At 31.9% G+C, this 14,026-nt stretch overlaps 1 protein-coding gene across 1 annotated transcript; it reads left to right on the forward strand.

Annotated features, from left to right (window-relative positions):
- The first annotated feature begins 7,502 nt into the window (after positions 1–7,502).
- LOC107489084 (hydroxyproline O-galactosyltransferase GALT6) lies at positions 7,503–11,616 on the forward strand. Its single transcript, XM_016109863.3, has 7 exons — positions 7,503–8,623; positions 9,167–9,399; positions 9,481–9,771; positions 9,870–9,998; positions 10,117–10,290; positions 10,795–10,902; positions 11,163–11,616. Exons 1-7 carry the CDS (start codon positions 7,810–7,812, stop codon positions 11,370–11,372), a joined length of 1,959 nt encoding a protein of 652 aa, XP_015965349.1. The 5' UTR covers positions 7,503–7,809; the 3' UTR covers positions 11,373–11,616.
- Positions 11,617–14,026: the final 2,410 nt, after the last annotated feature.

Here is a 14,026-nt window from a genome sequence, read left to right on the forward strand (position 1 = left end):
GGGCGTTAGTGACAGACGCAAAAGAATCATTGGATTCTATTCTGGCCTGACCGAGAACCGACAGCTGAATTTGCTATGCTGTGACAGAGCATATGCAATCGTTTTCACTGAGAGGATGGGAGGTAGCCATTGACAACGGTGAAACCCTACATGAGCTTGCCATGGAAAGGAGTAAGAAGGATTGGATGAAGACAGTAGGAAAGCAGAGAGACGGAAGGGAAGGCATCTTCATACGCTTGTCTGAAGTTCCTACCAATGAATTACATAAGTATCTCTATCTATATCTTTATGTTTTTATGCGTTCATCACCATATCCATTTGAGTTTGCCTGACTAAGATTTACAAGATGACCATAGCTTGCTTCATACTAACAATCTCCGTGGGATCGACCCTTACTCGCGTAAGGTTTATTACTTGGACGACCCAGTGCACTTGCTGGTTAGTTGTGCGAAGTTGTGTAATGCCATGGTATTGAACACCAAGTTTTTGGGGTTCATGACCGGGGATTATGAGAGTTGTGAAAAGTATTGTTCACAATTTCGCGCTATCAGTTTCAAATCATTATAATCACGTAACAAGGTATTTTTTTTAAATGCTTTGCATTTGTTTGAGTTGACTTGACTTGATTCTTATCAAGCTTGTCACTTTTTGCAATAAGCACCTTATCCATGTGATCATTTTATTATTCTTAAGGATGAATAAGTAGTCTTCATTTTATTATTGAATTGGGTATAGTTTGTTATGCTATTTTATATTAACTTTGCGCATTCACTTGCACAATTTCAATATCCAATATTTTCAAAATTCAATTCATTTTTGTTGTGTTTGCCTAAGCTTGCTTGTACTTTAATCCTTGCTTATTCATTACTTGCAACTTAGGCCACTTAATTGAGAAAATCATGCTAAATCTTTGTTTGTGATTTGCCGTTTTAGCCGACTGTTGTGTGTGTTCTAACCACGCACATAATTAGAATATGCACATGACTTATTTTTATCATACCACACCATTATGCACTTTTCCTCAATTAAGTGGTTGTTGTTTTCTATTGGCTCAATGTAGACATTGTATTTGCTTCCTCTTTTGTCTTTTGTGTCACTTGCCCTATGATTCTTAATTATACTCTATTCATTCTTTTTAAGGATGAGCAGTAAAGGCAAGGAGCCGGTAAAGGAGGAGGACGCCGAGGATGGAGATGCCGAGCCTGCATTGGACTTGGTAGTGATTCAGCAGCCTGAGCCCCCGCGTCCACCAACTGAAGGTGGAGGAACTTAGAGCTTATATCTCCCCGGATTGTGTACATGTACGGAGGACCGTGCAACGCTTAAGTGTGGGGGAGGATTCACAAATTATGGGGTGCAAATTTTCTTTTTCAAACACTTTGCACTCTAATTTGTTTTCTTTTATTATGTTGAGTAAAGTATCGTTTTTGTCCCCAACGTTTGGGATAAGTTCCAAAGTTGTCCCTAACGTTTCAATTGTCCTATTTAAATCCCTAATGTTTCAAAACTGACTCAATGTTGTCCTGCCGTGAGGGATCCGTTAACAGAATTGACAACGGGATAAAATTGAGACGATTTTGAAACGTTAGGGACTTAAATAGGACGAAAACGTTGGGGACAAAAGTGATACATAAAAATATATTTTAATTTTATCCTTTAATAACATCAATTTTTTACTATAGATAATATTCAATTATTTTTAATCACATCTAAGTAAATTACACTTAATCATATTACTTTCATTTTAAATAAATTAATTTTTTTATAATTTTACTCTTAAAGATTTTTAGTTATCATGAAATGTTTGTAGAATGACTAGTATATAAACTTGTAAAAAAAAATAATGTATATACAATAAAATATAAATTATACCTTTTGTCTATAATGTATCAAAATTCTTTAAAATTATAAAAAAATAAATTTATTTAAAATGAAAGTAATGTGATTAAGTGTAATTTATTCAGATCTAATTAAAAAATAATTGAATACTATGTACAGTAAAAAATTAATATTATTGAAAGATAAAATTAAATTAAAATTTATTTTTATGTATCGTTTTTGTCCATAACGTTTTCGTCTTATTTAAGTCTCTAACATTTCAAAATCATCTCAATTTTGTCCCGCCGTCAATTCTGTTAACGGATCCCTAACGGCAGGACAACATTGAGTCAATTTTAAAAAGTTAGAGACTTAAATAGAATGATTGAAACGTCAGGGACAACTTTAGGACTTACCCCAAACGTTGTAGACATTTGGAGTACTTTTGACTATTACATTGTATTTTCTTCTGTTACATATATCTTAGGTTATTCATAGTTTATTTCTAACTATTGCATTTGGCATTTTTGCTTTTGCATGGTATATAATTTATTGATAGAAGTTGTGATTGGATGTTGTGAATAGTATAGTGCTTAGTTCAATTTTGTCCTAAATATTCATGATAATTTTTGGATAATGAAAATTAGGAAATGAACTAGGAATTTTTGAAATTGCATCCATCACAACATACATACATACATAGAAAATAATTGTAGCAAAAATAACAAAAATTTTCAAAAATTCTCTTCTAGGGCGTTCCATTGAATTGAATTGAAATATTGCTTTTCAAACTTGCCTGAATTATTTTGTGGAACATAGTCTTAGAGCTAAGAACACACAACCTTGTGAGGTTTGAGCCTAATTATGTGGTTGCATCATATAACCACTATTTTCATTCTTGTATGTATTATTCTCTTTCTATGATTGCAATCTTTGATTTGTTTGATTCTTTATGTCCATTGTTTGATGTATATATGCATTTATATGATTGAGACCTTCATTTTAATTAGCTGACTCTGCCCCTATATAACCTACCATTTCATCTACCTTTGATAATCCACTTTGAGCCTTTTTAACCCCTTCAGTTCTTCATATTACCACATCACTAACCTTAAGCGGAAAACAATTAATACCCTTATTTGAATATTTGATTAGCTTAGTATAGTGAGTGTGTGTGTCATTTAAATGTAGGAAAATTTGAGAATTTTGGTCGATGAAAATGTGGCTTATGTTTCTTTTGAAAATCTTGAAAATTTGAGTACATACTCATGTATTAATTATGTAAATCATATGCATTCACCTTTTGTATATATTATGTTATTGTTGATGAAAAAAAAGAAAGGAAAGAATAATAAGGGAACAAAATGCCCTAAAGAAGAGTAATAATAATAATGCATATGTGTTGTGATTGAAAAGAATAAATGAGTACGTGAAAAAGTGAGATTATGGGTAGCTAGGTATTGTGTTGAAATTACATAGGTTGTTATATGTTAGGTGAAAGTTTAAGTTGATTAAAGATTCAAATTCTAGCTCACTTAGCCATATATACCCTTACCTTGACCTTAACCCCATTACAACCTTATGAAAAATCTTCATGATAAGTATATTAATGTATTGAATAATTATCGATTGTTAGATGAAAAAAAATCTTAGAAAGCAAGATTAGAGAAAAATTGAGTGAATCAACCCTAAGCTCCTGAGCGATTAAAGTGTATATACATCTGATGAGGGGTTCAATTGCTCAATTCTATGTTTTCACATCTCTTATCTTCTATTATCTTGCAAGTTGCTTCATTTCATTTTGAAATCTAAATCAATTCTTTAGATTTTGATTACATTGCGGTATTTCTCTCCTTAGCCCTATATGTCCATTGTCTTGCTTGAAAATGTGGTTGTTTGTTTTTGCCAATTCATTAGGAAACTCTAGTATAGACAGATATAGATAGCATTTAGTATGATAGCATGCATATAGATAGTTTCATTGAATAAGTTAGTTACCCTTTGATCATTCTCCTTGTTTATGATTAGCATGAGGACATGAGAGAATTGATGAATCCATATTTGATGGTAAATTTTGGATAGAATTAGATAGATTTCACCACATAAGAGCATACTTTTGTATTTTATCCCTAAATTACACTTAAATGTGAAAACACGCTTTTTTCGTGCCTAAATTTGAGCAATTTTATTCCACTTTTATTCCATTCGATGTCGTGATGTGTTTTGTTGAGTGTTTTCAGGTCAATTAGGCAAGAATGGCTTGGGTGAAGGGGAAAGAAAGCATGCACAATAAGAGAATACATGAAGAAACAAAGGAGAAGAGCACATTGATGTCTGAGTACGCACAACCTCATGTGCATATGCACAAGTCTGGGCTCGTGACTCACTTATTGAAGCACGTGGCTCGCGATTTTGGGGGTCTCTTGGCCCAATTGTTGGAGTTTCTGAAGCTCATTGGGTACTATATCAAAGGGGCATCATTTGTTGACCAAAAAAAAAAGGGGAGGCATCATTCCACATCAAAAGGAGGCCACATTACAAACATTACACACCATAGTAGGAGTAGTTTTAGTTAGGTTTAGGTTAGGAATTTTTCTCTTAAATTTTAATTAGGGTTCATAGTAGAATATCTCATCTACAATTTTGATCTTGAATTTCAGTTTACCATTTTTGTAAGTACCTTTAATTTCCTTTAAATCACATCACATTTACTTTTGTTTCCTTATGATAGAAGTTATTTTGTTAGTTTGCTCAATTTTGTTTTCTTGAATCTTTTATTGATTATCTTGATGTTTTATGATTTATATATGCTTGATTGAGTTTCTATTGTTGAATTTGTGCATAGTTTGGTTATAGTTTTGATTATCTTTTGTAATTTGCTATATTTTGATTTTATGCCCACAAGGTGTTTGTGAAAATGCTAATTATGAATTTTGAATATATTTTCACACTTTGGCTTGGGTAATGAGTTCATAAGATACTAAAGTTAAAATGTCCGACATTTAGTGGTAATTCTTGAGTTGTTAGTTGACTCTTGTTTCCACTAACGCTAGTTTTTTATTAAGTTAATTAGTAAGTTAGCTAAAACTTGTGGATTAATGTCAATTATTCTTACTTGACTTACTCCTCGATGTGAGGGGTTGATGAAGTGAGATTAACTCATCATAGTTGTTGCCATAGTTATGGTTATGAAAATGATAGGATTCTTTAACTCTCACTCCCAACTCTGACTCCCAACTCCCAAAAAAAAAAAGAGATAAAAGATGAAAATACATGATCCTATAATGTAAAATTAAAGAATGATAAAATTTTAAAAAATAAAAAGATAAAAAAATTTTAGAAAAAAACAAAATATATTTTTTATTCATAAAAATAAAAATCACAAAAACATGAAAAGAAAGAAAGAACAAAATAAAAAATTATAAAAAAAAACACATCAAGACTTTCTAAAATATAAATTACAAATATCAACAGTTGAAATTGCACCTTATAAATGTATTGACTTGTTTGAAATGAATGACATGTGGATCTCAAAAATTAACAATTATTAAACTGCTTAACAAAATTTCTATGAAGAGTCATATACAATTTGACATTTCGTTCAAAGATATAATAAAAATAATAATTATTTACTGAATCAATTAAAAAAATAAGTAAAGAAATAAAAAAGACGAAAACAAAACAAAATAACATTAAAAAGAATAAAAAAATCATTGGGCATGCTTGTTACTTAATTTCTCTTAAAGGAATTGAAACAAACCATTAGACCTCCGATTAATGCAAACTCAAAATATAAGAACCTACAAGAAGCACCGTGCCGAAAACTTCTTTCTTTCATATTCTCTTTTCTATCAAACAAAACTAAATATAACAAATTATAAACAAAAAAAATAGTATTTAAAATCAAACATAATTACAAAAATATATTTTTTTTTGAAAAATTAGATTTTGATTATAATTTTTTTAAGATAAATTTTTGAACTATTTTTTAGGACTTTCTTATTTTTCTGTCACAGTAAATATTAATATTTTGCAGAACAAAAAGCAAGCATCAAAATTTGCTAGAAGCTAAGAAGCATATATAACTTAGTCTCAGTCACATAAAAAGTAGCAGTACTTAAACTATTTCAAATTATAAAACCCAAAATAAGAAGATAACAAAAATTAATTACCCTAAACTACCAAATAAAAAAAAGACAAATTGTAAATCACCATTTGACATTTTAATACCTATTTTTAGAACAGTAATTTAATTATAAAAGGCATATTCATGTGAAAAGAGAATAGTGCATCGACAATTAAATGAAAATGAAGAAAGTACTCGATGGTCTCTATGATTTCTTAAGGTCTTGGACATCTTTTTTCTTCCAAATTTTTCTATTGCCTTTGGCGACTACTATTCCTTTTTTATTCACGGCAAACCTGACAACACCACACAAAAATCACGAATTAAAGTACAAAACATCTAAATTCAAATATCTAATAACTTAACATTTAGATCAACTCGTTATTTTTATAGAAATAGAGACCAGACCAGCAGTCGAGAATGTAGCTAAAAAAAAAACGCAGATTAACGAAAGAGAAAATTTAGTTTGGAGGGAGAAAGAGAGCACACCAACATTGAGAGAATAGTCGGACTTGAAGAAAAACACAAACTAAAAAAATTGAAGTTGAAGGACTAAGATTTAAGAGTGAAAATAACACAGCAAAAATAAAAGGGGAAGAGAAAAAGTTTCATACAGTTAATGGTATAGAGCAAAAAAGGTCTAAATTTTTATTTTTATTTTTTTTAAAATTAAAAAAAAGCATAGGTTTATCAATTTCCATTGAAAATTTTGAAAAATGAAAACATTTATGTATGAACTACTAAACTATAGGTATTTATTTTGATTGGAGAAAAAAAATCATTAATAAAGGAGACAAAGATTGCTGCAAAGAAAAGAAAAAAATAAATAAATAATATATATGTATTGTAAATGATACATAATAGAACACAATAATATCGTTTGATTTATGTAACCCACTCCACCTAATAGGATAAGACTTTGTTGTTGTTGTTATTTTTTTTTAAATTAAAAAAAAGGATGTCCGACTTTTATACAAATAAAAGATATCCAAAAAAATCAGCCACTATTCAAATTAGACTCGAAAATAAATAACAATAAAAAATATAAAAAGATACAAATTCATTGAACTATATTTTAGATCTAGTTGGACTGAGTCTTGTCTAACCCTTACCAGGTACCATACAACTGAAAAAGAATTTGGGCCATAATTTAATTTAGTTACATTCCTTCCCTCTTTCCTTGTTATTATTATTATTATTATTTTCAGAAAAGAATTTACATGCCATACTTAATTACTTTAAATTAAGTTAAATCCAAGTATAAAAGATTCTGATTATTTTTATTTTAATTTAGATTAAAGATTCCGAGTTTCTGAATTGTGGCTATGATATCTATGTGTGGCGCATAACATTTAGTTCATGTGGTCCCACTACTTCTGACGGCGTCGTTTTCATGTCCCAAAAATTGAATCAAGAATAAATAAATACTTAAATAGCATCAAACCGCAATGGAATTTTTAAGTCCTGCATCCAAATTAAATTCTTTAAAGTTATATTTTATAGAGTAAACAATTTAAAAAGAATTTTCAAAGCAGTAAACAAATCTCAAACTTTATATAAAGATCGCACAACACAATAAACAGAGCTTTCATTCTCTTTCTCTCTGTTTGCTGCAATAACTTTCATGTGATTAGAACAAGGAGAAGAAGCAGCAAACGAGCTTTCTTTTCTATTTTTTTCCCCACCTTCTTCTTCGAATTCCTTTGTCCGCTCCAAAAGTGCATTCTTTTCTCTAGGGTTAACAATCTTCCAAAACCGCTGAACAAACACCCGGAAAAAAAAAAGAAAAACAGAACCCCAATTATTAAAAAAGAAAAAACCAAAATCAAAACCCCAACACAGAAAAGTTTCAAACTTTAACCACCATGAATAGGGGGAAGCTACTGGACCCACTGCCACCGCTCCTTCTTCCCAACAGGCTCACCTTGCTCCAAGTTTTCATGGCGGTGATGCTCATCTACCTCCTCTTCATGACCTTCGAAATCCCACTCGCATTCAGAGCCGCCACCGTCTCCTCCACCGAAAGAGCCACGACCTTCGTCTTCCTCAGCGACGCATTCCCAGTCCCACTCGCAGAACCCGAATACCAGCCGACTCGACCCGAATTCCAGCCCAAAAACAGAACTTTCTTCCCTTCCCCCAAAGTCTCCACATTGAGCTTCAATGACAGCTTCAACGGCGAGTTCTCTGAGCTTCACAAGGTCGCAAAGCAAGCCTGGGTCGCCGGCAGGAGGTTGTGGGAGGATCTCGAATCGGGGAAAGTGGAATCCGCTGCTCGTAGGTTCCGGGTCGAAAACGGGTCGGACAAGTGCCCGAATTCGGTTTCGGTTTCTGGGCCGGAATTCAAGAAGGGTGTGATGGTGTTGCCGTGCGGGATGACGCTTTGGTCGCACGTGACGGTGGTAGGGACGCCGAGGTGGGCACATGCGGAGAGGGACCCGAAGATAGCGGTGGTGAAGGAAGGGGATGAAGCGGTTATGGTTTCGCAGTTCATGATGGAGCTTCAGGGTTTGAAGGCCGTTGAGAACGAGGAACCGCCGAGGATCTTGCATTTCAATCCGAGGGTCAAGGGGGACTGGAGCGGCAAGCCTGTGATCGAGATGAACACGTGCTATAGAATGCAATGGGGGAATGCTCAGAGGTGCGAGGGATGGAAGTCACGTGCCGATGAGGAAACTGGTGAGTGCGTGTTTTTGTTTGTTTTGTTCTTGTTGGCGGTTTGGTTTTCATGTGGTTTTTGAGAATGGCTGGTAGTTGGGGTGTTTTTTATTTCTTTTTTGGATCGAATGTTTGCCAAAATGGTAAATTTGTGTTTCGTTTGGTTTAGTTTGATTGGGGTGGGCAGTGAGTCCCTTTTTTTTTTTGGGTTGTTTGAAATGTGACTGAATTTTTGTGGACTAAATTTGAAGATATGTGATGAATCTAGTAGTTTTGGTAAATGGAGATTGGAGATGGTTTGTATATTTCCAAATTCACTTTATTTATGGTCTGTGGTGTGAGTTAGAAGTTTAGAACAAAGAAGGAAAAAAAAAGAATCTACTCAATCATGACTCGTGATGTGCTGAATCATTTGAGTATTTTTTATTGTCCTAGATCCTGACTAGAAAGTCTAAGTTAATTCAAACCTTCAAATTTTTTGTTTTGTTTTTTTTTTTTTTGGGGGTGGGGGTGTCATTTTCATTTTTTTCTTTTTTTTAACTGATTTTTCTGGATTATGTGAAGTTGATGGACAGGTGAAGTGTGAAAAGTGGATTCGGGATGATGACAGCCACTCGGAAGAGTGGAAGGCAACATGGTGGTTGAACAGACTCATAGGGCGAAAGAAGGAGGTGACTGTAGACTGGCCATATCCTTTTGCAGAGGGGAAACTGTTTGTTCTTACCGTAAGTGCCGGCTTGGAAGGTTATCATATTAGTGTCGATGGGAGGCATGTGACGTCCTTTCCCTATCGCACAGTAAGTACATTAATCTTATATCTTTCTACTGTGTTTTTGGTGTTGTCTTAAGTTGTATAATGTGATATTCACCTTTTGCAGGGCTTTGCTCTAGAGGATGCTACTGGACTATCCATAAATGGGGACATTGATGTGCACTCCATATTTGCCGCTTCTTTGCCTACGTCGCATCCTAGCTTTGCTCCACAGATGCATCTTGAAGTTATTCCTCAGTGGAAAGCTCCTCCTCTTCTCAATACAAATGTGGAGCTCTTCATTGGCATCCTTTCTGCCGGCAACCATTTTGCCGAACGAATGGCCGTGAGGAAGTCCTGGATGCAACATAAACTAATCAAATCTTCGCATGTTGTGGCTCGGTTTTTTGTCGCATTGGTAAGAGTAAATGGAACCCTCTGCGCCCAAATAATGATAAAATGTCAGTGCGTGTGTAAATTTTTGATGTTACAAATTTTCCATTTCTCGTATGATAGCACGGAAGGAAGGATACAAATCTGGATATAAAGAAAGAAGCAGAGTATTTTGGCGATATTATTATAGTTCCCTACATGGATCATTATGACCTTGTTGTGTTGAAGACTATAGCTATCTGTGAATATGGGGTGAGTGATGAGAGCAGAACAAAGTGTTGCTGTATATATACATTTTTTTCCCCATTATTTGTACCCAGTCATTTTGCTTGCTACATTGTTGGTCGTTATTGAACATACTTCTTTGCAGATACGTACAGTGGCTGCTAAGTATATCATGAAGTGTGATGATGACACATTTGTTAGAGTAGATTCTGTTATAAGCGAAGCAAGAAAAGTTCAAAGTGATAGAAGTCTCTACATGGGAAATATGAATTACCACCACAGGCCTCTTCGCCATGGCAAATGGGCTGTAACGTATGAGGTATAACTTTCCTATTTTTGCAAAACTATGGCATTTAACTTTTCTTTTTATTTCTCTGATTTTTAGTTTTTGCTTATTATATAGTAGTGTACGGTTATGAATCATAATTTGATTCTGTATTGGTGGTTGTTAAATCCCTATGACTGCGCTGTTTCCATTATCTTTGCTTTACTGTCGCAGTTTTTACTATTTAGGTTTTATTATCTCCGTTTGAGAATTTGGAGAAATGAAATAGATACCACCTTTATTATGGACCTGCTGAATAATGCTTGTGCGACAATTTTTCATACAATTGAAAACATTTGGGTTTATAGTTCATAAGCTGTTCCTGAATTTGATTTGTCTGAATATGAATAAGCTGAAGTTCCCTGTTTTGGAGATCTTATGCAATGGCATTATAAAATTTTATACTCTTGATTTCTTGTGTTTCTGGCTCTGCATTCTTATCTTCTCTATATAGAAGCATTACTAACTCTTATTTTGTTATTTTTATATATCTTGCAGGAATGGCTAGAGGAAGAGTATCCTACGTATGCTAATGGACCCGGTTACATAGTCTCATCTGACATTGCCCACTTCATTGTTTCCGACTTCGAGAAGCGTAGGCTAAAAGTATGTTCCCACCTTTATCCCGGAGAGATAAGTTATTTGTTTTTACTCTAGCTGGGTATACTAAGTCGACATAACGTACATTCTTGTACCATTAGATAGGATGTATAGGTTTGTCGGCTTAGTATATGGGATAAAATGTATTATGTATAAAAACATTTTTCTTTATTCCCCCCATCCTAATCAACAAATAATCTTTTGTGCATGTTAGTATTACTGTGCCCTAGTTTACACACATATTCATGTTCATCGATACGTTACAGTTATTTAAAATGGAGGACGTGAGCATGGGAACGTGGGTAGAGCAATTCAACAGCACAAGGCCGGTAGAGTACATACACAGCTTGAAGTTCTGCCAGTTCGGCTGCATCGACGACTACTACACGGCACACTACCAATCGCCGCGGCAAATGACTTGTATGTGGGATAAGTTGCAACAGCAAGGAAAACCACTCTGCTGCAACATGAGATGACAAAGGTAATGGAGAAGAAAATACAAAGGGAGGCAAGTACCTGTGATGTAAATATGCACTTTTTGGGGATTCTTTGATGTTATTATCCCCTTTTTGATGCACCCTCCAAAACCTAAAAAGAATAGATGAGTTACGTACATAATACTATAAAGTTGGATCTCACAATAGTAGTTGGCTTGTAAATTTGGGATGTAGAGAAAAAAAAGGTACGGAAGAAAAATAAAATTAATTTTCTATTACTAAACTACATTTTAGGATAATTTCTTGCTTCTTTCTATGGTGGAAATCATGTTAGTTCCATTATTTGTTTCATCAACCGAAAGCATTCAAATCACAAGATTTATATCGAGGATCTAGGAATTTTTCTCCTTCATGGATGGTCTAAGAATTTTGTCTATTATTTATTTATTTATTTTTTAAATTTATTCTGTTGTTTTCATGTATTTAAGTTGGTGGTTGTGACAACTGTCTTGGTAATTGTTACTAGCCTCTATTTGAGTACAAAATTTAAGATTCTTAGTTGCAATTCTAATAATGTACTATTAATTTATTATAGATCACAATTCCAATTTCGATGTTTAAGTGGACCACTAAAATTAATATAAAAATTATTTGATACATTATGGGTTCAAAATGAGTGAACCCTAAATCAGAAAATGAGGTCAAATTATTATTAACAATTTATTGTGGGATTGAAATGACTACATATTTATGGACAATTTCAACATAGCAATTAACAAAAAATGAATAGTTTCTTACTTTTTTCAGAATTTTATATTGTGTGGTAACAAGTAGCTTTCTCTCTAGAATAAGTAAATAAAAACGTAAACTAGAAAATGAGAGGTATTTTGAAATACCTCATTTGGTTATTCTGCTTTGTTTGCTTCTTCTGTGTGCCAGTTTCGATCCAAGAACCTTATGGTTAAGAGCAATGCTAATAACCCTTAAGTTACTTGGGAAATTGGCGACAGTTAGGCCTAAATTTACCATTCATATGGTACGAATTAGTTCTTGAGAAATACCATGAATAATAAAAAAAAGTTCAGTCTAAATTAAATAAAAATCACGCACACGAATCACGCATTTTTTCTGTGTTGGTTTTTCTTTGTATGTTTTCCCCTCTTCTTTTTATTGTTGAGGTGGTTGTTGTATTTTTGTTTTTATTATTTTTTTAGTGTTATTATAATATTTTTTTATTTTTTTTTATTCTTCGAGAGTGAAATAAGAAAAATGATAAAAGAGTGAGAAAAAAAGAAAAAGAAAAGGAGAGAAAAGAGGACGAAGAATTGAAAATTTTTAAAATATAGAATAATAATAATATAAAATTTTTTTAACTATGACATAAAAAAATTTAAGCGTTATTCAAATTTTTTTAACCAATTAAAAGTTATTAGAAATAAAAATAATACTGAAATATTAATCGTGACAAAGGAATCTCAATAAGATGACACATAATGCAAAAAATAAATGTCTAGTGGTCAAAATCCATAAATAACATACAAATTTCTTTATTTATGACATAATATCTATGACAAAATATATATGCGTTTGTTTCGTTTCTCTTAGTTTATATTTTTATCTTTTATTTCGTTAAATTTCTTAATTGTCAATAGATATTTTATTGAGGATATAGGTTTTTCTAATCTTCTTGTTTTTTTTTGGGAGAGAGAAACTGAAAAAAAAAAAAAAACAAAGAAGTAAAAGATGCATAATGATGTTGCAAAAAAGATAAAGGAGGAAGAAGACGGAGGAAAGAGGAAAAACAAGGAAATTCAATCAAAAAGGAAGTTAGTCTAAGTTTGTTTATAGATATAGAACACTAAGATAAAAATATAAAAACATAAAATTATATTTGGTAGAAATATGAATAGAGATAATGTGTTTAAAAATATTGAATTAAATTAGTGTATTTTATATCTATTCTGACAGAAAGAATATAAAAATACTAACAATAGACACAATTTATTTTTTATTTTTTATTATTCTTATTAATTTTTTATAATTATATTTTTTATTTCAAATTTTTAAAAAAATTAAATTTTTATAATTTATTTTAATTTATTATTAAATAAAATATTAAAACATAAAATTTTATATTTTTTTATTAATATTTTATTCTATCCTACTTTTAGTATTTTGTCCTGTCTTATTTTAAAAAACAAATAACAAATCCTGCACGACGAGGCAGATAAATAATTTGGTACAAAAGAAGAAGACGTAGAAAAAGAGTAAGCGTATATAAATTATTATTACAAAAAGAAAATGAGGTCGCATATTGTTACAATAATTTATTGTCGGTTGAAATATAAATTAAATTTAAATGCAATTTATTGTGGGATTGAAATCACTACATAATTACGAATCTATCGGCAACTTCAACATAGCAATTATCAACGGCGAATTTAGAAATTTTATAAAAAGGAGCAAATTAAATATAAAATATATTAAAATATAATATAATAAAAAATTAATAAAATATAATTTATAATATATAAATTAAAATTAATAATTATATTATATAAAAATTAATATTTAACTATATACTTTAGAATTTTGATCTTTTTAAATTTGTTCAGCGATATTTCATATAACTAAAATTATCAATTTATCATCTGAGATAAATTTTGAAACATTCTCTTTTTCAACGTATATAA

This window comes from Arachis duranensis, chromosome 5 (assembly GCF_000817695.3).
Source record: "Arachis duranensis cultivar V14167 chromosome 5, aradu.V14167.gnm2.J7QH, whole genome shotgun sequence".
NCBI classification, from domain to species: domain Eukaryota; kingdom Viridiplantae; phylum Streptophyta; class Magnoliopsida; order Fabales; family Fabaceae; genus Arachis; species Arachis duranensis.

Bases quoted from the DNA above. Each gene is read 5' to 3' on its own strand.
- LOC107489084 (XM_016109863.3), top strand. From the start codon at position 7,810: ATGAATAGGGGGAAGCTACTGGACCCACTGCCACCGCTCCTTCTTCCC. The intron at 9,400-9,480 runs GTAAGTACATTA...CACCTTTTGCAG, and splicing joins CGTCCTTTCCCTATCGCACA to GGCTTTGCTCTAGAGGATGC. The intron at 9,999-10,116 runs GTGAGTGATGAG...ACTTCTTTGCAG, and splicing joins TAGCTATCTGTGAATATGGG to ATACGTACAGTGGCTGCTAA.